This window comes from Capra hircus, chromosome 4, assembly GCF_001704415.2.
Source record: "Capra hircus breed San Clemente chromosome 4, ASM170441v1, whole genome shotgun sequence".
Lineage (NCBI taxonomy): Eukaryota > Metazoa > Chordata > Mammalia > Artiodactyla > Bovidae > Capra > Capra hircus.
In genome coordinates this window covers 110,958,124-110,985,638 of record NC_030811.1, presented here as the reverse complement: position 1 = coordinate 110,985,638, position 27,515 = coordinate 110,958,124, and the positions used below count along the sequence as shown (strand labels likewise).

The 27,515-nt window shown below is 37.1% G+C and overlaps 1 protein-coding gene across 4 annotated transcripts in view; it reads left to right on the top strand.

The window, feature by feature from the left end:
• ANKIB1 (ankyrin repeat and IBR domain containing 1) overlaps positions 1 to 27,515 on the top strand; it is a 154,963-nt gene that overhangs the window by 47,678 nt on the left and 79,770 nt on the right. For 3 of the 4 annotated variants that reach the window (XM_005678911.3, XM_013963123.2, XM_018047436.1), the window contains exon 2: positions 13,754 to 14,032. The exons of the other annotated variant lie outside the window; for it this stretch is intronic. In XM_005678911.3, coding sequence (XP_005678968.2) covers positions 13,845 to 14,032 — 188 coding nt within the window. In that variant the 5' untranslated portion in view covers positions 13,754 to 13,844. The remainder of the gene's footprint in view (positions 1 to 13,753; positions 14,033 to 27,515) is intronic. 4 annotated transcript variants of the gene reach the window in all.

The following is a 27,515-nucleotide window of genomic DNA, read 5'->3' as shown; positions in this document are numbered from 1 at the left end:
AAAGAGCAGAATTGCATAGGAATGTGAAATGTTACGTCCAGGAATCATGGCAAATTGGAAGTAGTCCAACAGGAGATGGCAAGAGTGAACATCGACATTTTAGGAATCAGCGAACTAAAATGGACTGAAATGGGTGAATTTAACTCAGATGACCATTATCTCTACTATTGTGGGTAAAAATCCCTTAGAAGAAATGGAGTAGTTACCATAGTCAACAAAAGAGTCCAAAACGCAGTACTTGGATGCAATCTCAAAAACAACAGGGTGAAATCTGTTTGTTTCCAAGGCAAACCATTCAATATCATGGTAATCCAAGTCTGTGCCCCTACCAGTAATGCTGAAGAAGCTGAAGTTAAACGGTTCTATGAAGACCTACAAGACCTTCTAGAACCAATACCCCAAAAAGATGTCCTTTTCATTATAGGGGACTAGAGTGCAAAAGTAGGAAGTCAAGAAACACCGGGAGTAACAAATTTAGAGTTTTGCCAAGAGAACACACTGGTCATAGCAAATACCCTCTTCCAACAACACAAGAGAAGACTCTACACATGGACATCACCAGATAGTCAACACTGAAATCAGATTAATTATATTCTTTGCAGCCAAAGAAGGGGAAGCTTTATACAGTCAGCAAAAACAAGCCTGGGAGCTGACTGTAGCTCAGATCATGAACTCCTTACTGTCAAATTCAGACTTAAATTGAAGAAAGTACAGAAAACCACTAGACCATAATGGTTTGACCTAAATCAAATCCCTTACAATTATACAGTGGAAGTGAGAAATGGATTTAAGGGACTAGATCTGATAGACAGAGTGCCTGATGAACTATGGACGGAGGTTCGTGACATTGCTGGAGACAGGGATCAAGACCATCCCCATGGAAAAGAAATGCAATAAAGCAAAGTGGCTGTCTGAGGAGGCCTTACAAATAGCTGTGAAAAGAAGAGAAGCAAAAAGCAAAGGAGAAAAGGAAAGGTATAAGCATCTGAATGCAGAGTTCCAAAGAATAGCAAGAAGAGATAAAGCCTTCCTCAGCAATCAATGCAAAGAAATAGAGGAAAACAACAGAATGGGAAAGACTAGAGATCCCTTCAAGAAAAATAAGAGTTACCAAGGGAACTTTTCATGCAAAGATGGGCTCGATAAAGGATAGAAATGGTCTGGACCTAACAGAAGCAGAAGATATTAAGAAGAGGTGGCAAGAATACACAGAAGAACTGTACAAAAAAGATCTTCATTACCTAGATAACCACGATGGTGTGATCACTCACCTAGAGCCAGACATCCTGGAATGTGAAGTCAAGTGGTGCTTGCTTATTAAGCATCACTATGGACAAAGCTAGTGGAGGTGATGGAATTCTAGTTGAGCTATTTCAGATCCTGGAAGATGATGCTGTGAAAGCGTTCCAGTCAATATGCCAGCAAATTTGGAAAACTCAGCAGTGGCCACAGGACTGAATAAGGTCAGTTTTCATTCCAGTGCCAAAGAATGCACAGACTACTGCACAACTGCACTCACGTCACATGCTAGTAAAGTAATGCTCAAAATTCTCCAAGCCAGGCTTCAAAAATACAGAAATGTGAAATTCCAGATGTTCAAGCCGGTTGTAGAAAAGGCACAGGAGCCAGAGATCATTGCCAACATCCATTGGACCATCAAAAAAGCAAGAGAGTTCCAGAAAAACATTTACTTCTGCTTTAGTCACTATGCCAAAGCCTTTGACTGTGGATCACAATAAACTGTGGAAAATTCTGAAAGAGATGGGAATGCCAGAGCACCTGACCTGCCTGCCTCTTGAGAAACCTGTACGCAGGTCAGGAAGCAACAGTTAGTACTGGACATGGAACAACAGACTGGTTCCAAATAGGAAAAGGAGTACGTCAAGGCTCTATATTGTCACCCTGCTTATTTAACTTCTATGCAGAGTACATCATGAGAAACGCTGGGCTGGAGGAAGCACAAGCTGGAATCAAGATCACCGGGAGAAATATCAATAACCTCAGGTATGAACATGACACCACCCTTATGGCAGAAAATGAAGAGGAGCTAAAAATCCTCTTTTTTAGGTCATAATGGTATGAAAGAGGAGAGTGAGAAGAGGAAGTGAAAGAGGAGAGTGAGAAAGTTGTCTTAAAGCTCAATATTCAGAAATCTAAGATCATGGCATCTGGTCCCATCACTTCATGGGAAATAGATGGGGAAAGAGTTGAAACAATGACAGGCTTTATTTTCTGGGGCTCCAAAATCACTGCAGATGGTGACTGCAGCCATGAAATTAAAAGACGCTTACTCCTTGGAAGGAAAGTTATGACCAACCTACACAGCATATTAAAAGCAGAGACATTACTTTGCCAACAATGGTCCATCTAGTCAAAGCTATGACTTTTTCAGTGGTCATGAATGGATGTGAGAGTTGGTCTATAAAGAAAGCTGAGCGCTGAAGAATTGATGCTTTTGAACTGTGGTGTTGGAGAAGACTCTTGAGAGTCCCTTGGACAGCAAGGAGATCCAGCCAGTCCATCCTAAAGGAAATCAGTCCTGAATATTCATTGCAAGGACTGATGCTGAAGCGGAAACTCCAATACTTTGACCACCTGATGGAAAGACCTGACTCATTTGAAGAGACCTTGATGCTGGGAAAGATTGAAGACAGGAGGAGAAGGGGACAGCAGAGGATGAGATGGTTGTGTGGCATCACCAACTCAATGGACATGAGTTCGAGTAAAATCTGGGAGTAGGTGATGGACAGAGGGGCCTGGTGTGCTCCAGTCCATGGGGTCACAAGGAGTCAACACGGCTGAGCGACTGAACTGAACTGAACCTTAGCTTTTGTTTTTTTACTGTAGCATTGCATTATAATCTGAAGTTAAAGGAATGTGATACCTCCAGGTTAGCTCTTTTTTCTCAAGATTACTTTGACTATTTGGGGCCTTTTGTGATTCTGTACCAGCAAGTTTTAGGATTTTTTAAAATTTATTTATTTTAACTGGAGGTTAATTACTTACACTATTGTATTGGTTTTGCCATACATCAACATGAATCCACCAGAGGTATACACGTGTTCCCCATCCTGAACCGCCCTCCCTCCTCCCTCCCCGTACCATCCCTCTGGGTTGTCTCAGTGCACCATCCCCAAGCATCCAGTATCATGCATCAAACCTGGACTGGCGATTCGTTTCATATATGATATTACACAAATTTCGATGCCATTCTCCCAAATCATCCCACACTCTCTCTCTCCCGTAGAGTCCAAAAGACTGTTCTATACATCTCTGTCTCTTTTGCTGTCTCGCATACAGGGTTATCGTTACCATCTTTCTAAATTCGATATATATGCATTATTATACTGTATTGGTGTTTTTCTTTCTGGCTTACTTCACTCTGTATAATTGGCTCCAGTTTCATCCACCCCATTAGAACTGATTCAAATATATTATTTTTAATGGCTGAGTAATACTCCATTGTGCATATGTACCACAGTTTTCTTATCCATTCATCTGCTGGTGGACATCTAGGTTGCTTCCATGTCCTGGATTTTTTGTTCTAGTTTTGTGAAAATTGTCAAGCGTGTTTTGATAAGGATTGATTTAGGTTTATGGACCTTTAAACAATGTTAATCTTTCCAGTCCATGAATATGGAATGCCTTTCCATTTATTTGTATCATCTTCAGTTTTCTTTATCAATGTCTTATAGTTTTTATAGTGTAGGTTTTTTCTTTCTTGGTGTTTATTTCTAGGTATTTAATTCTTTTTGATGCAGTGGTCACTGGGATTGTTTTTTTTTACTTACTCTTCTGCCATTTAATATGAATTAGCTGTGGGTTTGTTGTAAATGGACTTTGTTATGTTGAGATATGTTCCCTCAATGCCAACTTTGTTGAGGGTTTTTCTCATGAATGGAAGTTGAGTTTTGTCAGGTGGTCTATGTGTACCTGTTGAGATGATCGTATGCTTTTTATTTTTTGTTCTGTTAACATGGTTCATCCCATTGGTTGATTTGTAGATATTGAACCATCTTTACATCCCCGGAATGAATCCCACTTGACCATGATTTATGGTCCTTTTTGTATATTGTTGAATTTGGTTTGCTAATATTTAGTTTAGGATTTTTGCATCTATATTCATCAAGGATACTGAAATCATTTTCTTTGTCATCGTGTCTTTGTCTGGCTTTGATATCTGTCGTGGTGGACTTTAGCATGCACTTGGGAGTGTGACCTCCTCCTCAGTTTTTCCAAATAATTTGAGAAGGCTAGGTATTAACTCTTGTTGATATGTTTGGTAGACTTCACCTGGGAAGCTGTCTGGTTCTGGACTTTTCTTTGTTGGGAGGTTTTTAATTACTGATTCAGTTTTAATACTAGTATCAGTCTATTCAAATTATCTGTTTCTTCGTGATTCAGTTTGGCAAGATTGTATGTCTCCAGGAATTTATCCATTTCTTCCAGGGTGCTGAATTTGTTGGCATATAACTCTTCATAGTATTCTCTTATGATTGTTTATGTTTCTGTTACATTGATTGTAATTTCTCCTCTTTCACGTATTATTTTGTTATTTGGGTCCTCTGTCTTTTCTTAATGAGCCTATGTAAAGGCTTAATAATTTTCTCTTTAAAAAGAAGAACTCCTTATTTCATTGTCTTTTCCTTTCTGGGTAGAGGGGTTCTCTAGTTTTTTTTTTTTTTTTGTCTCTGATCTTTACTGTTTCCATCCTTCTGCTGACTTTCAGTTTTGTTTGTTCTTTTTCTAACTCTTTTACATGATAGTTTAGCTTGTTTATTTGAGATTTTTCTTGTTTTCTGAGGTGTATAGTCTCTGTTTTCATTTTTCCCATTTTTCTTCCTGTATTTGATTTCTGGTTTTATACTGTTGAGATCAGAAAAGGTGCTTGATATAATTTCTGTCCTTTTAAATTCGTTGGGACTTGCCTGATGACCTATTCTGGAGAGCATTCCATGTGAACTTGAATATGTATCTTGCTGATTTTAGATGGAATATTTAGTAACTGTCAAGTACAGTTGGTCTAGTTTGTTATGTAATGCCCTTGTTTCCCAGCTGGTTTTCTGTTCGGATCATGTACCCAGTGATGGTAAGTGGAGTGTTAAAATCCTACTGTTACTGTATTCTTGTCAAGTTCTCCCTTTTATGTCCATTGTTAGTAGATCTATTTTAAATACTTTTTTTTTTAATGCCAAGAAGAATAGAGGAGGAATTCCAAGTACAGTTGGCATAGTTCTTCCCTTCAGAGTTAATAGGGTAATATGTATTTCCTTAGTCTTTTTCTATAAATATATGTTTTTTAAGTGGTGATGAAAGTATATGTAACATTTATGGTAAAAGCTTTTTCCCACAGAAAATAAAATTATAAAAATGATTTTAATTAATGTATCCTAGCCTTCTGTTGAATGGATTTACCATAATTTACTTAATTGGAACCTAAACTGAGAAACATTTTGTTCATAGTTTCTTGGAAATTGAAAGTTTAAAAGCAGTTGAGCTATTTGTGTGTTTGATTATTAGAATAATTTTCTTTCATATATTTTAGATTCAGGTAGACATGTATTCCCCTCTTAAATTGAAAGTTAAAATAATACTCTATTTGACTAGTTTATAATAAGAGATATTGAAAAGATTTTTTTAAGACTTAAAACTCATTGTGATTGTATTTCAAAGTGTAATTCATTTATTGCATTACAGGTATTTCTAGTGATTTTTCTTTTTTGAGAAGTTTGTAAGTTCTGTTATTTCTTGAGTTACGAACACTTAGTTTATGAATTTTCATGCATTGAAATAACTTTCTTTGGATATGCTCTAGAAATGAAATGAAGCTGTTTAAAGTTATTTCTAAAATTAGGTTTTACGGTCCATACAAGGAATTGAAAATGAAATTTTGGAAAAGGGATCCAATTTATATTTGGAAAATAGAAAAACAATGATGTTTTTATTTATCTCACTTGTATCTGGAGGATGATCAGCAAGCAAGATCCAAGTTTTATTACCCCCTGGGTTTCCCTCTCACTTGAATATACGAGTAGGGAGGTGACATCAGAGATTATCAATCACTCATCCTTGTCCCCGTTGATAATCTTCAGATAGCTTATTGTGAATAAAAAACAGAAGAAGAAAACTGGCAGCTTCCCTTTGTTTTCTCCACTTCTCTTCCTGTGGTTCTGTAGTAGGTGGTGCTAATAACTTTGCATTACTGAGAGATTAGATGTTTATCTGTAAATGTTAACAAGATTTAAAACTCCAAAAATTGGAATTTGATTCAGTTTTTAACATGCATACATAGTTTCACAAGTTAGAAAGACCAGACAGTATCGTACTTACAACTTATACTCAACATAGTAAATAAAAAGTATAATATTAACAATTAAAAGAATCATTTCTGTGTAGCGTAATTCTAATACTAGTGATGTATATTTAGAATATACTGTTTAAAGTCATAGATTTTCGGTACTCACATACTTTCAGTGTTACTGTTTCTTCTAATTTTTAAAATATTCCCTAGAGCTTTCTAACATTGTAAATTATAAGAATCATTTTGAAGTTTTAAGCTCATTTTTAATAGGAAAACCTTGAGAGAACATTAGTATGCATAAAAAGAATTGATTTCCTCTTAGTCTTGAATTTCCTGTGGGCAAAACACCCTAAATTAAAATTAGGATCTTGACAGTGGGGAATAAACCTTTTTAACAATATTAAATAATAAAAATATATTTGTCATTTTTGTAAAAGTATGAAATACTTATTAGTATACTTATAAGTATGTATAAATACTTCGGCCAGCTGATGCGAAGAACCGACTCACTGGAAAAGACCTTGATGCTGGGAAAGATTGAAGGCGGGAGGAGAAAGGGATGACTGAGGATGAGATGGCTGGATGGCATCACTGAAGGTGATGGACATGAGTTTGAGCAAACTCTGGGAGTTGGTGATGGACAGGGAAGCCCGGCATGCTGCAGTCCATGGGGTCGCAAAGAGTCAGACACAACTGGGCAACTGAACTGAACTAATGAAAATTTTGGTTTAGAATGAACTAATTTTTACCTAACATTTTTTAAGTGAGGTAAAATATCCCTTCATTATGGAAACTGTATCACACAGGCACACTAGTAGTGAATATGGATTGGTTGTTCTGTGCTTTCCATATAAATTTTAGAAATTTCCATCTAATGTTATTTAGATTCTTTAATTTAGTTGTCATAAAAGACTAACATTAATTTATCCTGTGTCCTTGGCATATATTTCCGTGTCTTTTCTGTTTGTTTCTTTTTAATGCATGTGTATTGGTTTACTTAAGTAATTTTAGTTTCCAGCACTATTCAGAAATGAATTATAAGTACATAATGGTAAAATATTATTTGGAAGTTTTCTCACAACTTAGATTTGGACAGTCATTTACAGCCTATCTGGTGGTTAAATTTCTAACTCTTTCAACTGTCCTAAAGTTCTGAACCAATAAGTAAGTATGAGATGGCTCCTGGGAAAAACACACACATGCGCACACACACCCAGGGGAAAGTACACAGATTTATGAAATGCCTTCTTTATTAGTCACTGTGCGAAATACTTTCTGTTTTATTTTTCACAGTAACTCGTGTTCATTATATTGTCAAGGAAGCAAATGCCCAGAAATTAACATAAAGATTAGGATTCTTTTTTTTTTTTTAAGAATCTCTTGTTTAAGGCTTTATAGTTTCACAGCAACATTAAAATGAAGGCACTGCGGTTTCCCACACCCCCTAACCATACGCATGCATGGCCCCGTCCATTGTCAGTATCACTCACCAGAATGGCCCGCTTGCCACGCTGGTGAACCTACGTTAACACGACAGAATCACTCAAAATCCAGTGTGCCTTTGGAGCCACTCATAGTGTTTACCATTCTGTAGATTTGGACCCATGTATTAATAACATACACATGTACAAATCATATATTATTATTATTATTATACATGTATTATTTATGTTGTTAATAATAATATAATGATATTCCGTCATTAGAATATCATACAGCATACTTTCAATACCTTAAAAATCCACTCTCCTCCCTCTATTCAGCCTTCCCTTGCCCCCAAGCCCGGTGATCACTCATCTTTTTAAAATTGTGGATAGTTTTATCTTTTTCCAGAATGTCATGTAGTTGGAATCTTGTGGTCTGTAGCCTTTTCAGATTTGGCTTCTCTTTATTACTAATGTGCAATTAAGGTTCCTCATGTGTTTTCTTGATTTGATAGCTCATTTCTTTGTAGTGCTGAATTCTGTACCATTGTCTGCATGTACCACAGTTGATGTATTCATTTCCTTACTTAAGGGTGTCTTATTTGCTCCCGAGTTTTGGTAGTTACGAATAGAGCTGCCGGAGACACCCAAGTGGGCTCCCCTGGTTGCTCCACAGTAACGAATCCGCCTGCAAGTGCAGGAGAAACGGGTTCCATTCCTGGGTCAGGAAAATCCCCTGGAGAAGGAAATAGCAACCCACTGTAGTATTGTTGCCTGGAAAATCACATGGACAGAGGAGCCTGGCAGGCTACAGTCCATGGGGTTGCAAAGAGTTGGACATGATTGAGCGATTAAACAACTACAGAAAATAGCCATTTGCAGGTTTTTGTTTGGCTGTAGGTTTTCAACACCTTTGAGTAGGTATCATGATTACTGCATTATGTGCCCCCTGGTGGATGAGATTGGGCCAGGGACTTGTGCACACTTCCTGGTAAGAAGGACTGGTGCCTGAGCCCTCGTGAATGGAGCTGAGTCTTGTCCCTCCGGTTATCAAGGCCCTGCCAAGAGATGTGTGTAGAGGCAGTTGTGGGCTCAGGATGACTTTAGGCCACCTGTCAGCCGTTGGGTAGGCTGTGCTCCTACCATGTTGATTTTTTGACCTGAGGCATCCCACCACTGGTGCCTACAGGTGAGACAAGGTTCCAGTGCCAAAATGGTGACCTCCAGGAGAGCTCTCCCCAATGAGCATACCCTGGGGCCTCTGGCACTGCGTCCTTGTCCCTAAGTGAGCGTCAGCTGACCCCCGCTTCCTCAGGAGACCTTTGAAGACCTGTAGGTAGGTCCGGCCCAGGGTCCTATGGAGTCACTACTTCACCCTAGATCCTAGGGCGCATGAGTCCTTGCATGCGTCCTTCCCGCAGTGGGGTGCCTGACATGGGGTTCAGAACTTTCTCTTCTGTAGGAGAACTTCATGATATAATTATTTTGCAGTTTGCAAGTTCTGATTTGATTATATTACAAATTTGCCACTCCTACCATCTCACTGTGGCTTTTTCTTTGTCTTTGGAACTACAGTATCTTTTTTAGTAGGTTCCAGATGAGGTGAGCTCAAGTCTTTTCTATTCCATCAGCTTGTTTTCATCTCATAATTATTACTTCTTAAAATAATACTTGTTTACAAATTTCTAACCTTTTGTAAATGGTACGTTATATTTATCTCTTTTTAATTGAATATACAATTGATTTGAGTTTAGGCAGCCTCAGTTTGAGGCATAAGTAATTCTTTTTCTCAGTTGCATCAACTTTAAGACTTATTTCTTCACACCACACTAAAATGCTTCCAACTTAACATTTTTACCTATGTTCAGGAAATAAGACAATATGGTATTGAAAAATTATGAAAGCAAACACTGCTAAATAACCAATATGCCAAAGTTGCTAAAATTGAGCTCTTCACTGACATTATCTTAACATTAGAGCCCAAAATATTCATTTTGAGCACTACCTATTTTCAGTGGTTGTAAAGTCAAATGTATGAAAGCTGAATACCGTCTAAGAAAAATTGTAGCTACTTGAAAATTTTACTCGTGGGCAGTTTAGAACTCAAATTCTCTGATCATTGCAGGTCATTATGTTTCAATAGGAAATAGACTAATTCTAGGAGTGGTGCTGCATGCAGTGGTCGGATCCCGCATTTGAACAGCTTTCCACCCGTGGGCCTCGTGCTAGCTGTTTTCACTGTTCATCTGCCAGTTTGGCAGAAAGAGGCGCCCAGTTGCTGCCCTTCGCAGCTGTTTTCACTTCTTCACTAACTGCAGCATCCTTTTCCATACAGTGAAAGCTGTATAGATATAAATGGTGTCCAGCAGCAGCCAGAATTTGCTGGATTATCTCTTTCCTTGGTTGCTCAGAAACCTCAGGCAGCCAAACTGCCGCAGCGAGTTTTCTAGAACTGTTAGCATAATACTTTCATGTTTGTCTGGACATTTTATTTCTGGAATAGCAGGAAAGTTGCTGTCTTGGTTAAGGGGTTTTTCTCAGCTCAGATCATTTTGATAGTATTCTCTAATACCCACAAGTTTTGCCGTAGACTATAGATGTTCATGAACTTCTTGCAGGAAGCTACCGAGATTAAAGCCACACTTGACTTCAACTTAATATGCAATCAGGCAAGCTAATTCCCAAATCACTTAACTATATTGCCTTTGTAGCAACATTTTGGAGTAAGACCTCCTCAGTTCAGTTCAGTTCAGTCACTCATTCGTGTCCGACTCTTTGCGACCCCATGAACTGCAGCACACCAGGCCTCCCTGTCCATCACCAACTCCCGGAGTCCACCCAAACCCATGTCCATCTAGTTGATGATGCCATCCAACCGTCTCATCCTCTGTCATCTCCCTTTCCTCCTGCCCTCAATCTTTCCCAGCATCAGCGTCTTTTCCAAAAGACCTCCTGCTCCCTGCCTTATATATGTTTATGTGTGTGTTTTCCATGTACCTCCAGTGTGAGATTCTGTTTCCTGCTCTGGCTTTGAACTAAATTTTGTATGCCTTTCACTTAGTATTTATAAGTGCAGTTATATTGGAGAGAGACCTTTGTTAATACTGGCAGTGACCTAGAAAATTAATGAAAGAGGAGTTAACTTTGATTCAGAAGACTGTTGAAAAAAATACATAGTTTTTATCTTGTCAAAGGTCAGACCCCTAATAAATGATGAAGTTTAGACTACCAGGTACATATCAGTTCTGATATAAAACTTAGAGTAGGTGACATTTTTCTTAAGGTTTCACTGTCTTTTGAAAAGAATTTGAGTATTGAGTTCTTTAAAGGCAGCAACTCTTAACCAATGGCTTGCACATAGGAGAAGGAGATAAAATTTAGTGAGTACCTGCTATGCACTGTATTACATACTTAACCTAGGTAATCTTGACAATTCTGCAGGGTAGGTGGCCTTATCCCTTTTTTATGTAAGAAAAAATTAAGGTACAGAGAGGTTAAATGATTTGTGTTATTTGTACTAAGAAGTAGATGTGGGATTCCAAACCAGCTATTTTCCTTCCACCACATCAGGGGTTGGCTGGCAACCTACAGCTCATGGACCACATCTCGGATCTTTACTTTTGTAAATGAAATTTATAGAACACAACCACAGCTCTTCTACGATTAGATACTGCCTGTGGCTTTCAAGCTGTAACAGCCGAGTTGAGTACTTATGACAGAGATCATATGACTCAGGGAGCCGTGTGACTCACAAGTAGATATTTTACTATCTGGTCTTTTATGGGAAAAGTTTGCTGATACCTGCACTAAACCTTACTTTGTTTAGAGGTACTGTAAACTGACTGTACATTCTGTAGTATAAATTTCAGTCTTACTGAAGCATTAGACTGGGACAAGAGCAATAAGATAATGATGAAGGCAAGGAACAACCCATGAATGTTCAAAAGCTTTCCTATTTGGAAAGATAGGCTGGTATGATTTAAATATAGTCCTTTCTGCTTCTGTGATTCAATGTATGTCTCCCAGTTTCCTCATTCATAGGTTAATAAACTGCCTCAAAAACTCAAGTGCACTTAAATTAATGAACTACTCCCAGAAATCCTTTATAGAAGATGAAGTTCTTCAAAAGTAAATATCTATCTCCTAATATGTTACCTTTTACTACAAAAGTAAACTGTTTTTAAAGTCATTATTATGGGCTGAAGGTTGGCCTCAACAAAATAATTGGCTCCTACTCTTAATTTAACTGATACTAAAGATAACCTTTAGAAATATGATGTCAAACTGGAAGAGTCTATTGAGGAATCTTACACTGCCTTGTAAGTTTACTTATTGTAGCAGCTGGTTCTATGCACCTCCGCTCTCCTAACATGTGACCCTTGAGCTTAACCCTCTTACTATAATTTTTAAAATTTGAGCCATAGTATAGTTCATTGTAAACAAAAATCTCTTGAGTGCAAACATTAATTAATACAATTGGAGGTATAGTTTAAATGTCACATATACTATTGAAGTGTTACCTTATATCCACAAAAAAATAAAGAATCAGAAAAACATTTCTTTCTTATTAAAAACAAAAATTATAGAAAGTGAAGTCACTCAATCATGTCTGACTCTTTGCGACTCCGTGGACTGTAGCCCACCAGGCTCCTCCGTCCATGGGATTCTCCAGGCAACAATACTGGAGCGGGTTGCCATTTCCTTCTCCTGGGGCTCTTCCCAACCCAGGGATCGAACCTGGGTCTCCCACATTGGAGGCAAACTCTTTAACCTCTGAGCCACCAAATGAAGAAAAAAGAAATTATAGAGCCCTTCACATTAAAAGATAATCAGGAAATTAGGGGAAGACCTATTTATTACTCTTTGAGTGTTTTTTACTTTCACTTTCATCCATTCTTTACCGGTTAAAGGATACATTTCTTAGTCTGGCCACAACCTGTTTTCAGTTTGGAGGTACTCACCAATTGAACAAACCTTTTGTTTCATACCTTCCTTTGCATGGGCTGTTTCCTTTATGATTGATTTTAATAATGGCTGAAGACTAGATTCAGAAACATTTATTGGAATGGAACAAAACTAGCATTTATTTAAGCATACTAGCCAAGGTCTGTGGTAGGTACTTAAAGAAGTAGCTCTCATAATCTTGACTATTGTCCTTAAGAAATGGTTGTTTCCTTTTACTGTATAGACGTAACCTGAGGCTTTAGGAGGGTAGGTACAATTACATAGCTAATGTAGGTAAATGTGAGATTTCATACTCCAGATTAAGTGATTGTTTTCTTGTCTTTCCCCTACCCACCTCACATTGCTTCAGTAGTAAATACCTGTGATCTTTATTATAACCTCTTTCCAAATACAGTAGGCATAAACAGTTCATGTTTTCAGCCTTGTTTTGAGTTATTTACAGTAGAAGAAAACAAATGTAATGGTATTATGGTAGAATAATCACGATTTGATTATTCTGAGTGTAATTAGTTGTAGTTAGTCTTACTCATTTGCTGTGAGTTGTATAGCCCTCTATATTTACATTTGAAAAATCTTTTCTTTGAGGTCCTTCTAAGTACTGAACAATTTCATTTTACTTTATTGTAATTTAACATATTCTAGAGTTCTTATATGAGCAAAATTTCCTATATTTTTCATTATCCTAGAAATTGGCTGAATTAGATTTATATGTAATTTATACAAGAATTTAAGTGTATTCAACCATAAATTTTAGTCAAACTCATTTCCTGCCCCTGTGAAGGAGAAAATTGAAAAGACCATGTATATATGTAACTTTATAGTATAAAGTACAGCCTGTGAAACCGTCACTTTCTGTATGGGAAAATATTACAGTTTAAGAAGTTAGTTTGGGCAGTATTAAACATTAAATTTTTTTTGGCTATTAAGATAAATTTGGTAAAACATAATTCTTTCCCTTGTATGTGCTTCCTAGATTTTATTAGTATTCCTAATTGTATTTTTTTCCTTAGGATACTGATTCATAATTATTGGTTTTACAATCTAATGTTTTTTCCTCCATTAGAATGTGAAACATGTTGCAGAAGCATTTAAGAAGTGGCTGAAGGGTGAAGGAAAAAAGTGCCATTGCCCATCAGAAAAAAGCAAAACAAAACATGGGAAGTTCAACCACCAAATTTCGTAAAGCACTCATCAATGGTGATGAAAACCTGGCCTGCCAAATATATGAAAGCAACCCTCAGCTAAAAGAATCCCTTGATCCAAATACATCTTATGGGGAGCCCTACCAGCACAATACTCCATTACACTATGCTGCTAGACATGGAATGAATAGAATATTAGGGTAAGTATTGCTGGAAACCAATTGGTAACAGTTTAGAGAAAGGGAAAAAAAAACACTCTGGTCTTTGAGAATACATGCATATATATGCGCATGTTGTGGTATTATAGTGAACTAAACTTTGTAAAACTGAATATGCCTAAATTATTAAGTATGGTTTTTTTGTTATGTGTTTCATTTGTGAGGTTAGTTCACATATTCTTTTTACTATAAATACATTTTGATCCTCAGTATGTTTCATAGTATGAATTCTTTATAACAGTGTAGTGTTTTAATTTACAGTGTTTCAGTTCTAGAAAAGTACTTGTCATCTATCAAAAAATTGCAGGAAATGGTGTCCAAGGCAATTTAAGTTGAAAAACTGATGTGTTTGCCTTACCTATTCTTGATCAGATTTGAGTTTCCTTCTTTTAAAAGGTTTAGTTACTTGAAAAGACTTTTCTAAAAAGTAAAACATTTTCTTGAAACTGAAAATATCAATACTAAGAAACTTGAAAAAAAAATCTCTTTAGGAAGAAAGCCTTAGTGATAGCAGTGTGTGAATTCTTCTTAATTACATGGGAATTAAATTTGATATTTGCTAACTTATAAGAGCAAAAGATAGAAAAGTAGTTCCAAAATAAATGTAGTGTTTTTAGTAGTAGATTGTGCAGCTGTGGAAGTCTGGTGGTAGAAGAGAAAGAAGCACTTTGCTTATGCAGTGTAATATAATTCTTAAACCGGCATTCTGAGTACTTTAGAACTTGACAAAAAGCTTTCCCATCCTTTTTCTGTTTCTTTTTATACAGAATTTGTTGTTCAAATTAAGCTGCTCTTTCTGGTGTCCCTGAACCATGCCAGGGGTGTTCTGTCTGCCACATTCCTAACGCTGTTTCCCGGGAGCATCGCTCCTCTCGGCCTTCTCTTTCTTACCTAAATGTTAGCCTTCCTTCAATGTCCTGGGCTTCCTGGGTGGCTCAGTGGTAAAGAATCTGCCTGCTAATGTAGGAGATGGGTTAGGTCCCTGGGTCAGGAAGATCTCTTGTAGAAGGAAATGGCAACCCACTCCAGTATTCTTGCCTGGAGAATTCCATGGACAAAGAAGTCTGGCAGGCTAAAGTGATTTAACAGCAAGGCCCTAGGCATTCTTTTTCTGTCTTATCCTGTCACAACCTGTAAGGAACTTCAGTCCGCAAGGAACTTCAGTCCACAAGGAACATCAGTCTTCTTTTGAACTTCTATGGTTCTTTTTTGTTTGTATTACTTGTGTGGTATACACTATCCCATTGGTTTTGTAATTTTGTAAACCTACTCTTTGCCTGCCTAAATCACAGCTTTTTAAAAGGACTTTCTTTGTACTTCTAGCATCTAGCATAGTATCTTACACAAGGTAAATAGAACCTTTCTAAAAGTCATTGCACAGATAATTATCTTTACGATCAGGATTTGTGAATGAGAAAAATTCCATGAATAACTTAGTTTATTCAGGCCTATGATAATCAAGTAGGTATTTTTGTAACCTCTTAAAAATAAAATAGGTATTTCTTGATTTAAAAAGAGATATTTCTATTACCTCTCCATTTTTCATTTATGTCTTATTTTCATTTCTCTAAAAACACCCACTTAGAAGCCTCTGCCACCTAATCTTGTTTGAAATTTTACATTTTTTCTTTCAAAAATGGATGTTCCCTGTGTTAATTACACTGACATATTGTACTAATAAAATAATGGCAAACGTGTTGAGGGCTTACTGTTTTCTAGGCACTACTAACTGCTCTGCATGCCTTGTCTCAGTTAATTCTCATTATAGCTCTATAAGATTGTCTATCATCTGCATTTCAGAAGTGAGAAAACTGAAGCTCAGAAAGATTAAACAACTTATCAGAACTCTCCAGCTTATAAATGGCAAAGCTAACTGCCCATGTAGGCAGATGACTGTAGTCTAGGCTTTCCACACTGTGATAGCCTTTTATCTCTATAGTCAGATAAGCCTGTATGTCAGGAGTGCCTAAAACACTTCTTGTGCTAAGTCGTTTCAGTTGTGTCCGACTCTGTGTGACCCCATGGACTGTAGCCCACCAGGCTCCTCTGTCCATGAGATTCTCCAGGCAAAAATACTGGAGTGGATTGCCGTGCCCTTCTCCAGGGGATCTTCCTGACTCAGGGATTGAACCCACATCTCTTTCATCTCCTGCATTTGCGGGTGGGTTCTTTACCACTAGCACCCCCTGGAATCCTAAAATACTTATTAGCAAGACAAATTAGTTACTCTGGATTTCAGTTTCCTTGTCTGTAAAATATTAAGCTTGTATAATTAAATGAATGTGTTATGTTTCATGATGCCTAGTGTATAGTTTTATTATTTCTCAAATTTGTAACCCTAAATATCTTCAGATTATCCTTGACTTACTCATCTCCTCTGCCTAACCTGTTACTAATGCAAAGTTCACTCCGTCTTATCTGTTGGGTTCATGTCTTTCCATTCCTGTTGCCTAAAACTTTGTTTACTCTTATCAACCCCTTCTTCCAATACTGAAAGTACTTGACTCCTGAATGTTCCTTTTGCAAGTCTTTTCCTCTTCAGGTCTCATGTTCGGGTTAATCTTGCTAAAAGTTTATCCTTTTCAGTGTTCTGTCATAAGAAAACTGTAGTGGTACACTATTGTTTGCCTCATTTTACTTGGCTTCTAAAGCCTTATTTTTTCTCTGCCCTCATTCTGCCGAGTCAGCCTAATCTCTCATTATTCTCTAACATGATCATATCAGTCAGACTGGTTGCCTTCCCTCTTGCTTTTCCCACTTTAAAAAAATGCCACCCCCTTAGCTTTATTGTTAATCCCTGATTCTGAAATGTCTTGTTTCTTCTCTAATTCCCTGTCCTTTAAGTCCTCACTTGATTTCTGCCTTTTTATGAACTCATTACCAACTGTTCTGACCTGCAGTATTCTTTGTTCTCAGAAATTCCTATAACTTAGATTTTAAATCATCCAGTTGTTATTAAACATCTCTGACTAGACTATAAATATTACAGATACACTGCTAAACAGTAATGCTCTAAGAAGATTAACTCTTGATTACTTAGTCTATTCAATCTTTGTTTTGATTTGGACATTTTCAGTGAGATTATGAAACTGTTGCTTTAGGTTCTGAATATTGAACACTAACAATAACATTTAATATCAGGTCTTGTTATGTGATTAATTAAAACTTTCTTAGAATACCACAGTAAAATGTTTTTGAATGTTATTACTAAGGTAATACATCTATTTTAACATAAAAGAACTCAAGTAGGAAAATACTTTTTAGTCATTTATAGTATAATTTAAAATATACTTTATAAAATTGGAAAACTTTACTTAAGAGATGTATCTAATCCATTGAGGTTTTTTTTGTTTTATTCAAGTGTAGTTGATTTGCAATGCTGTATAAATTTCTGTACAATAAAGTGATTCAGTTATACATATATTCTTTTTCATGTGTTTTCCGTTGTAGTTTATCACAGGATGTTGAATATAGTTCCCTGTTCTGTACCGTAGGACCTTGTTGTCTATCCATTCTCTATATATCGGTTTCCATCTGCTAGTCTCAGACTCTCACTCCTGCCCTCTCGCACCCCCTTCCCTTGGTAACCACCAGTCTGTTCTCTGTGTCCTTGATTTTGTTTCTGCTTCGTATTTAGGTTTAATTGTGTCACGTTAGATCCCACATATAAGGGATATCATATGGTGTTTGTCTTTGTCTTTCTGACTTGCTTCACTTGTTGCGGTGGTCTCTGTGTCCATCCATGTTGCTTCGGGAGCTTTGTTTCATTCCTTTCTGTGGCTGGGTGGTAAGTATTTCACTGGATTATGCACCACATCTTTTTCATCTGTTCATCTGTCGGCAGACGTTTAGGTTGTTTTCATGTCTAATCTAGTGAGTCTTAAAGTGCATTCTGAGGACTTGTAGATCCTGAGTTACTTTCAAGGAGGTAAAGTAGATCAAGATTATTCTTAGTATTTAAATCAATACTAATGTTAAGATGTTATTTGCCTTTTTCACTGAGTTGACATTTGTGGTGATAGTGCAGAAAATGGAGGATAAAACTGCCAACACTTTTGGGTGAATCAAGGCAGTGGCACCAAACCTTACTAGTAATCACGGTTTTCCTCACTGCTGGCCACTTGCTGTTTAAAAAAAAAAGCCAGTTTTACTTAAGATTTCCTCGATGAAGCAATAGAATTACTAATGTTAATTAATCTCCGTCCTTGAGTATGCATCTTTTCATTAGTCTATAAATGAGAAGAATACACAAAGTACTTCTGCTCTTGTATGCTGATAGCTTTGAGGAAGAACACTTGTACTGTTGTTTGAGATGTGAGTTGAAACGTTGATGCTTATTTTTTCATGAAAACATTTTAAACTAATAACAACAATAAAAGATGATTGAGCTTGCCAGTGAGTACTGGAATTTTGAAAACTTTATTTACTGCCTTAAGCTTGACAGTTTCCTAGTACGTAGGGACTTTCTAAATAAGATTGGCAGTGATATAAATTAACATGAGTTTTTAAAATACTCTAATGAAATGTGGCAAAATCTAGAAGATCTGTATAACTTAGTGAATTAGTATTTTTCAGAAGATAAGTATATGACTTTTTGCAGTTATGCATGGGTAAAAGATTTATTCAAAATATAAAGTAGGAGAAGGAAATGGCAACTCACTCCAGTGTTCTTGCCTGGAGAATCCAAGGGATGGGGCAGCCTGGTGGGCTGCCGTCTATGGGGTCGCACAGAGTCAGACACGACTGAAGTGACTTAGCAGCAGCAGTAGCAGCAAGCCACATATATACATGTGTTCTCACATCCTGAATGCCCCTCCCACATCCCTCACGATGCTATCCCTCTGGATTGTCCCAGTAATTTCTCTTTGCAATAGTTTATTGTTAGATTTTGGAAGTGCAACTGACTTCTGTACATTAATATATTTATCCTGCTAGTTTATAAAATGCATTGATGAGCTTTAGCAGTTTTCTTGTAAAATCTTTAAAGTTTTATATATGCATATATATATATATATAACATTATATCTCTGCAAACCATGACAATTTTGCTTTTTTTTTTTTAACTTGGATTCCTTTTGTTTATTTTTCTTCTCTGATTGCTGTGGCTAGGGCTTCTAAAACTGTGTTGAGTAAATGTGAGTGGAGTGGGCATCCTTGTCGTGTTCTTGATCATAGAGGGAATGCTTTCACCTTTTTACCAATGAGTATGATATTAGCTGTTATTTTCTTACATGTGTGCTTTTATTATGTTGAGGTATGGGATGTTTTGATGAAATCTAATTTTGGCCTGTCCCACTTTGGTGGTTGCTAGGTAGCTCGTTTACCAGTTTCTAGTTTGGCTAACTAATTAACATGTTTAGGAGACTGTTCCTTAAGCCTGCCTTGAGACTGGAGAGAACATCCTAGTCTTCCTGATATTTGGTGCTTTCTCTTGAATAAATGCTCCTTGTATTTTTCTAAGACTTTGCTTAATTTCCCAAGTTACTAAACATTTCACTTGACAAAAAAAAAAAAATAATAAGGTAAACCAGTAGATTTTTAAACATGGCAAAAGTTCATCGATAAGATTTCAAATTACTGTAGGTAATCTAAGAAATGACCACTTGTTGAGTTTTTGGTATCAAATATGAATATTCACACTTGTCTGAAAAGGCTATTTTAAAACAATTCTCTCTTTTCTAATTATCTAAGGCTGGATTTTCTTCATATGCTTCAACCCAAATGAAATATATCATAACTGATTTAATACTATGAGAATCTTTTATTAGGCAGATGTTTAAAAAGATTTCTAAACTTGTAAAACAATGCCATTGTGTTCACTTAATTTTTTTAAAAAATAGTTATTTTTCATTTTAAGATATAAATGTCAAATATATAATGAGTTTATTTTTAATGGATAAATTTATTTTAATTTTTAATATGATGAGTATCTCATAAACAAAGGCTCTTAGAGATCTTTTTAAAAATTTTTTATTGGAGTATAGTTGATTTACAGTGTTGTGTTAGTTTCTGCTTTACAGTAGAGTGAATCAGTTATTCATATACATGTATCCTGTCTTTTTTAGATTCTTTTCCTATAAAGGTCATTACAGAGTCTTCAGTAGAGTTCTCTGTTTTATAAAATCAGTCCTTATTATAGTTATCCATTTTACATATAGTAGTGTGTAAAATACTGCACACTAAAATACTACATAGTAGTGTGTAAAATAATACAGAGAAGGCAATGGCAACCCATTCCAGTACTCTTGCCTGGAAAATCCCATGGATGGAGGAGCCTGGTGGGCTGCAGTCCATGGGGCTGCGAAGAGTCGGACACGAGTGAGCAACTTCACTTTGACGCATTGGAGAAGGAAATGGCAACCCACTCCAGTGTTCTTGCCTGGAGAATCCCAGGGACGGCGGAGCCTGGTGGGCTGCTGTCTGTGGGGTCGCACAGAGTCAGACACGACTGAAGCAACTTAGCAGCAGCAGCAGCAGCAGCAGCAGTGTGTATATGTCAATCCCAGTTTCCCAATACGAATCTTCAGTAATTTTTAAGTTTGTAAAAGTTATAAAAGTTTACTACCAGAAAGTTTAAAAATTGCTGATTTGATCAATATAATTGGTTTCTCTTAGAAGGGATGTATTTGTCTCCACCTTCTGCTTATCATTCTATTGATGAGTGTTTAAAGACCTGAAAAAAAAGGTGACTGTAAATTCTCTTTAAAAATTACTGTTTTTATGACTTGGCCATATACTTTATACTTATAGTTTTACTTTATACTTTCAATTTCAGCTTAAAGTGTTTGTTTTTTCTTTTTTCTTAATTGTTTGGAGATCAATGATTGATAATTTCTTTATTAAAGCCTTTAACATCCTGTCATAGAATCAGAAATTACTTTATTTCTCTCCTTTCCTAAGATTAGACAACTCTAATTTCTTTAATCTGTGTATCTTTTTTCAAAATTTATTTAGTGCAGAGAAAATCACAAATCATATTACTGTTTTAATTGTTTACTCAATTTTGTAATTAAATAACTTTTAACACTATGTCACTTAACACTTAAACGCAAGAGAGTTCCAGAAAAACATCTATTTCTGCTTTGTTGACTATGCCAAAGCCTTTGACTGTGTGGATCACCACAAGCTGTGGAAAATTCTGAAGGAGATGGGAATACCAGACCACCTGACCTGCCTCTTGAGAAATCTGTATGCAGGTCAGGAAGCAACAGTTAGAACTGGACATGGAACAACAGACTGGTTCCAAATAGGGAAAGGAGTACATCAAAGATGTATATTGTCACCCTGCTTATTTAACTTAAATGCAGAGTACATCGTGAGAAATGCTGGACTGGAGGAAGCACAAGCTAGAATCAAGATCGCTGGGAGAAATATCAATAACCTCAGATATGCAGATGACACCACCTTTATGGCAGAAAGTGAAGAACTAAAGAACCTGTTGATGAAAGTGAAAGAGAAGAGTGAAAAAGGTGGTTTAAAGCTCAACATTCAGAAAATTAAGATCATGGCGTCTGGTCCCATCACTTCATGGCAAATAGATGGGGAAATAGTGGAAACAGTGGCTGACTTTATTTTTCTGGGCTCCAAAATCACTGCAGATGGTGACTGCAGCCATGAAATTAAAAGACGCTTACTCCTTAGAAGAAAAGTTATGACCAACCTGCTGCTGCTGCTGCTGCTGCTGCTGCTACTGCTGCTAAGTCGCTTCAGTCGTGTCCAACTCTGTGTGACCCCATAGACGACAGCCCACCAGGCTCCGCCGTCCCTGGGATTCTCCAGGCAAGAACCCTGGAGTGGGTTGCCATCTCCCTTTCCAATGCATGAAAGTGAAAAGTCAAAGTGAAGTCGCTCAGTCGTGTCCGACTCTCAGCGACCCCATGGACTGCAGCCTACCAGGCTCCTCCGTCCATGGAATTTTCCAGGCAAGAGTCCTGGAGTGAGTTGCCATTGCCTTCTCTGTCACCAACCTAGACAGCATATTAAAAAGCAGAGACATTACTTTGCCAAAAAGGTACGTCTAGTCAAGGATATGGTTTTTCCAGTAGTTGTGTATGGATGTGAGAGTTGGACTATAAAGAAAGCTGAGCACCGAAGAATGGATGCTTTTGAACTGTGGTGTTGGAGAAAACTTGAGAGTCCCTTGGACTGCAAGGAGATCCAGCCCATCTATCCTAAAGGAGATCAGTTCTGAATATTCATTGGAAGGACTGATGCTAAAGCTGAAACTCCAATACTTTGGCCACCTGATAAAAAGAACTGACTCATAGGAAAAAACCCTGGTACTGGGAAGATTGAAGGCGGGAGGAGAAGGGGACGACAGAGGATGAGATGGTTGGATGGCATCACCAACTCAATGGACATGAGTTTGAGTAAACTCTGGGAGTTGGTGATGGATAGGGAGGCCTGGTGTGCTGCAGTCATGGGGTTGCAAAGAGTCGGACATGACTGAGCGACTGAACTAAACTAACACTGTGTCATGAATTCAATAGAATAAGGATAAATAGCACACATCAGCATTAAGTGAAATACCAGCTCTGTTTTAACTGTTTATGTTTTAGATAGCTTCAAATGTTTCACTGTGTTTTAACTTTTCTAAACTCGTAACAAGTTGATGGCCATTATTTTCTCATACTGCCTCATGTAACCTGGCATACCTGCTTGCTAGGTTCGGTATAGACTCTGACTAAGCTTGGCTAGATTCCTAACACATGACATATATGGGTGGACAAAGAAGTATACCTAGCCAAGGACAATATAGTTTAGTAGCCATAAAATAAACTGAAATACGGCCTTGATTTAACCCCCATTTCCTTTAGCTTTATGGTACCTGCAACAGCAGGCACAACTTTCCCCTCTTCTTAGACTTAATAATATGGTGAAAGAAGGGCAGTTTACAGTTTAAGAGCTAGTTTGCATCTGTATCTCTCTGAACCTAAATGCTGTGTGTTTACATCATACCGTACCACAGTGCTTCTTTCCTGGGAAGCTGAATCCATATTCATAAATAGTTACTATTTGATGTAGCAAAAGCACTGTTTAGACTTTGGAGTCCACATGTTCTAGTTTGGATTGCATGTATAAAATGGGAAATTAGAGTGCTTGTTCCTTAGATTTTATAGGATAATTTCTTGGGCTTCCTAGAATATGAAAGGGGCCTGTCTTTTGGCATGAATAAAATATAAAATCTTTATTTAGAGCATGTGTTTGTCAGAGCATATGTTAATATCAAGCTTTGAGAATTAAAATAGAGTTTCCAGTTTTTGGGGGGTTTTTTGATTCTTGTATTTCAGGAGTTATTAAATTCTTACAAATGGATTGAAATTCAGTTCTCTCCTAAGCTTCCTTGCTGTGCAAACACTGTAAGGGAAGGTACTTAATCTGTTTTCTTAACAATATGCCTAACCTCTATAATACAATTACAGGTACTCAAAAATAATGTTGCATGAAAGGTAAGATGTAAAGGGAACTGAAAGTATATCTTAGTAACTACTGGAATAATAGTGTTATGACAAGAAATTGAGGCTGTAACAGAGAAGACGGTTATTTTGAGGGGAGCGCAACTGAATATGAGATGATGGAATGTGCAAGAGAAATGGACCTTAGACTCTTTGTGACCCCCATGGACTGTACAGTCCATGTAATTCTCCAGGCCAGAGTATTAGAGTGAGTAGCCTTTCCCTTCTCCAGGAAATCTTCCCAACACAGGGATAAAACCCAGGTCTCCTACATTGCAGGCAGATTCTTTTACCAGCTGAGCCACCAGGGAAACCCATAAAACTTTAGAATATGGCCTCAAGGTCAGGGTAGTAGTCAGGGTGATAGTGCATTAAGAATTATCACTGAAATAATAGTAGAAGCCCTTTGAGAAAAACCATGATTCTGCTGCCACTGTCTGTCATTTGGGTTCCAGTACAAGTTTACAGTTTACAAAGTATATGCATAGAAACCACCAAAAGATAAGTGACTTTAAGAATGGATTTGCTCTCTGGAAGGAAGGAAGATGTCCAGAGAAGAAAATAGACTCAGAAAGTGAGTTTGCTTCCATTAAGGAGATAGGAAGGTAGAGCCATCATCATAGGTAAAAGAGAGGTTGTTCTGAAAAAAATTAAGAGACCTGTTAAAAAGATGGGTAGTTATGGAAACTGAGGTAATAAAGAGATCAGGATATAAATGAATTATTAGCAGTTTCAGGTTAAAATAAGAATTGAGGATAAGAACTTAACTCTTAGGAAATTCCTGATGATGTGAACGAGTGCAGTTTTAGTACAGTGGTCAGAATAGGGTCATATTGAAGTGGAGAGTAAATGTAGATTTATAGATTGCAGTTATAAATTGATTGTTTGACAGTGAACACTGAAAGAGTCTAGACAAACAGATGACTTTCGATGGGTTACTTAGGTCAAATGAAAGGAATTTTTTTTCCAAGTTAATGTTTCCCTTACCCTACCTTCCTACCAGTTATCTCCTATCCTGGTCCAAGAATTAACCGTGTATGTAAACACTTCATAATTACTGGCATAGTTATAAAAGGGGCCTATCTAAAACTTACATGTCAATTACAAATTTGTAATTCTATTTATTCATTCGTGTAAGTTAAAGAAGACTCTACTTTTGAATTTAAGCATATAATATAAAAGTAATGTAAATCAATAAAATTAGAATATCTAACTTGACAGTTTTAGTACAAAATGTTTATGCAGGTACAGTACTATATCTAATAAATTTGAGAATCTTTCCTGAATATATGTAATTAAGCTCTTTTAATATTTTAAATTCAGAATAATAAGCTTGCTTTGGTTTGATTAATCAGAGTTTGGCATATTGAGTATAAGAATGTTTGCAAAATTGTCCCATTATCTCGTCCCTCTTTTGGTGAGGATGTAGGATTGTTTAATGAAAGAGTTGGTCTCCATATCAGCTGCCATCCTTCCAACTTGTATTAAATTCCATGGTGATGAGAACTTGAGGTCTCCTGAACAAACTAAAAGAGAAAATACGTGATATATTGGAAATAGGGATAGGAAAAGCTAAATCTATGTTGTTGTACAGAGTCATATGGAATCTGAATTAATTTTAATAATTTACTTCTAAATTAAATTTTTAAGAAAATGAAATCTTTTTATTGTTAATAATGGCTCTTCGAAGAGATTTTAATCTTGAACACATTTTTAGAGTAGTGTTTAAAATTTTGGTTATTCACTGTAATTCAGCCATTTTAAATACAGGGAAATATCACTGAAAATTTTATCATCAGTTGTTGACTTAGGAAAAATATATTTTTCCTTTTTTCATAAACTGTGAAGCAACATTATGGTTATATAAATAAACTACTCACATTCCTGCCTCCCTTAAACAACTCTTAAAATCATTCCATGTCCCTTCTGATTTTTGCTATAAATAGTCTTATATAGACTTATTAATGACTTTATAATTTTCTGTTGTACAGAAATACTGTGACTTATATTTCCCAGTTTTCCTATAACCAGACATTTGAGTGATTACAAATTTTTCTGTTAAAAATAGCAGTTCTTTTGAATATCATTATTATTATACATTTTTATTCTTTGTTTCCTTTAGGATAAATTTCAGGAGTAGGTTTACTTGGTCAAAGAATAGAAGCCATGTATTAGTTGGTTTTATGTATATAAGATATATATTAGCTGTATATTTATATTGGTTACATATGTAGTATATTTTATATATTAGCTATTTTGTGTAAGATCACACACCTACAAAGTGACAGAACTGGGACTACAGCCAGGTGGTCTGTACTGGTCAGTAGGTACTATGTTCTTGACCAGTCTGCTGTGCTACCAGCTTGTAAGATCTAGAATTCTGTCTTAATGTATTCCCAATGCCACATCACTAATCTTCGTCATAAAAGTAATACGCAAAGTAGTTCATCTATCAGAATTAGAGCAAGTCTCCCCTCTGTGTTTGATACTATATTGGGGATTCAAGAAAGAACAGGATATAGACCTTGCCTTCAGTTCAGCTCAGTCATTCAGTCGTGTCTGACTCTTAGCGACCCCATGAATCACAGCATGCCAGGCCTCCCTGTCCATCACCAAGTTCACTCAAACTCACATCCATCAAGTCGGTGATGCCATCCAGCCATCTCATCCTCTGTCATCCCCTTTTCCTCCTGCCCCCAATCCTTCCCAGCATCAGAGTCTTTTCCAGTGAGTCAGCTCTTCGCATGAGGTGGCCAAAGTACTGGAGTTTCAGCTTTCATTCCTTCCAAAGAACACCCAGGGCTGATCTCCTTCAGAATGGACTGGTTGGATCTCCTTGCAGTCCAAGGGACTCTCAAGAGTCTTCTCCAACACCACAGTTCAAAAGCATCAATTCTTTAGCTCTCAGCTTTCTTCACAGTCCAACTCTCACATCCATACATGACCACTGCAAAAACCATAGCCTTGACTAGACGGACCTTTGTTGGCAAAATAATGTCTCTGCTTTTCAGTATGCTATCTAGGTTGGTCATAACATTTCTTCCAAGGAGTAAGCGTCTTTTAATTTCATGGGTGCCGTCACCATCTGCAGTGATTTTGGAGCCCCCCAAAATAAAGTCTGACACATTCCACTGTTTCCCCATCTATTTCCCATGAAGTGATGGGACCAGATGCCATGATCTTAGTTTTCTGAGTGTTGAGCGTTAAGCCAACTTTTTCACTCTCCTCTTTCACTTGCATCAAGAGGCTCTTTAGTTCTTCTTCACTTTCTGCCATATGGGTGGTGTCATCTGCATATCTGAGGTTATTGATATTTCTCCTGGCAATCTTGATTCCAGCTTGTGCTTCTTCCAGTCCAGCGTTTCTCATGATGCACTCTGCATATAAGTTAAGCAGGGTGACAATATAGAGCCTTGATGTACTCCTTTTCCTATTTGGAACCAGTCTTTTGTTCCATGTCCAGTTCTATCTGTTGCTTCCTGACCTGCATATAGGTTTCTCAAGAGGCAGGTCAGGTGGTCTGGTAAGCCAAGTGGGAGAAAGGAACAGATATGTAAGAAAGTAACTGTGATACGATGTAATGAATTACATAATTAGGATGTTATAGGAAGACAAAGAAGGGAATGATCAATGAAACTGGAGGAGGGAGCTTAGTGTAAAGAGCCTTCTAAGTAGGGTTGGGTTTGTTCAGATGGCTAGGTCAGATCCTTGGAAACCAGATAGAGTAAGCAATAAAGAGCCTACGTACTGAGGGAGTCACAAGGCCATAACGGCTCTGTAGGACTTTAGAGAAAATGGGGTTTTCTGAGCAAGTTTTATTAGAGCTTGAGACCTGAGCTTCAAAGGCAAGCTTTGAAAGTTAAACTTGGACTGAGTAGAGACTGAGAACTCCAGGAGATACCAGAGATACTTACTTCTCAGCATATACTTGTTTAACATTTGACTGGGGGGTAAGGAGTAGATGAGACCTGAGACCATTCCTACATTCCCTGAATTGTCAGACTCAGAGA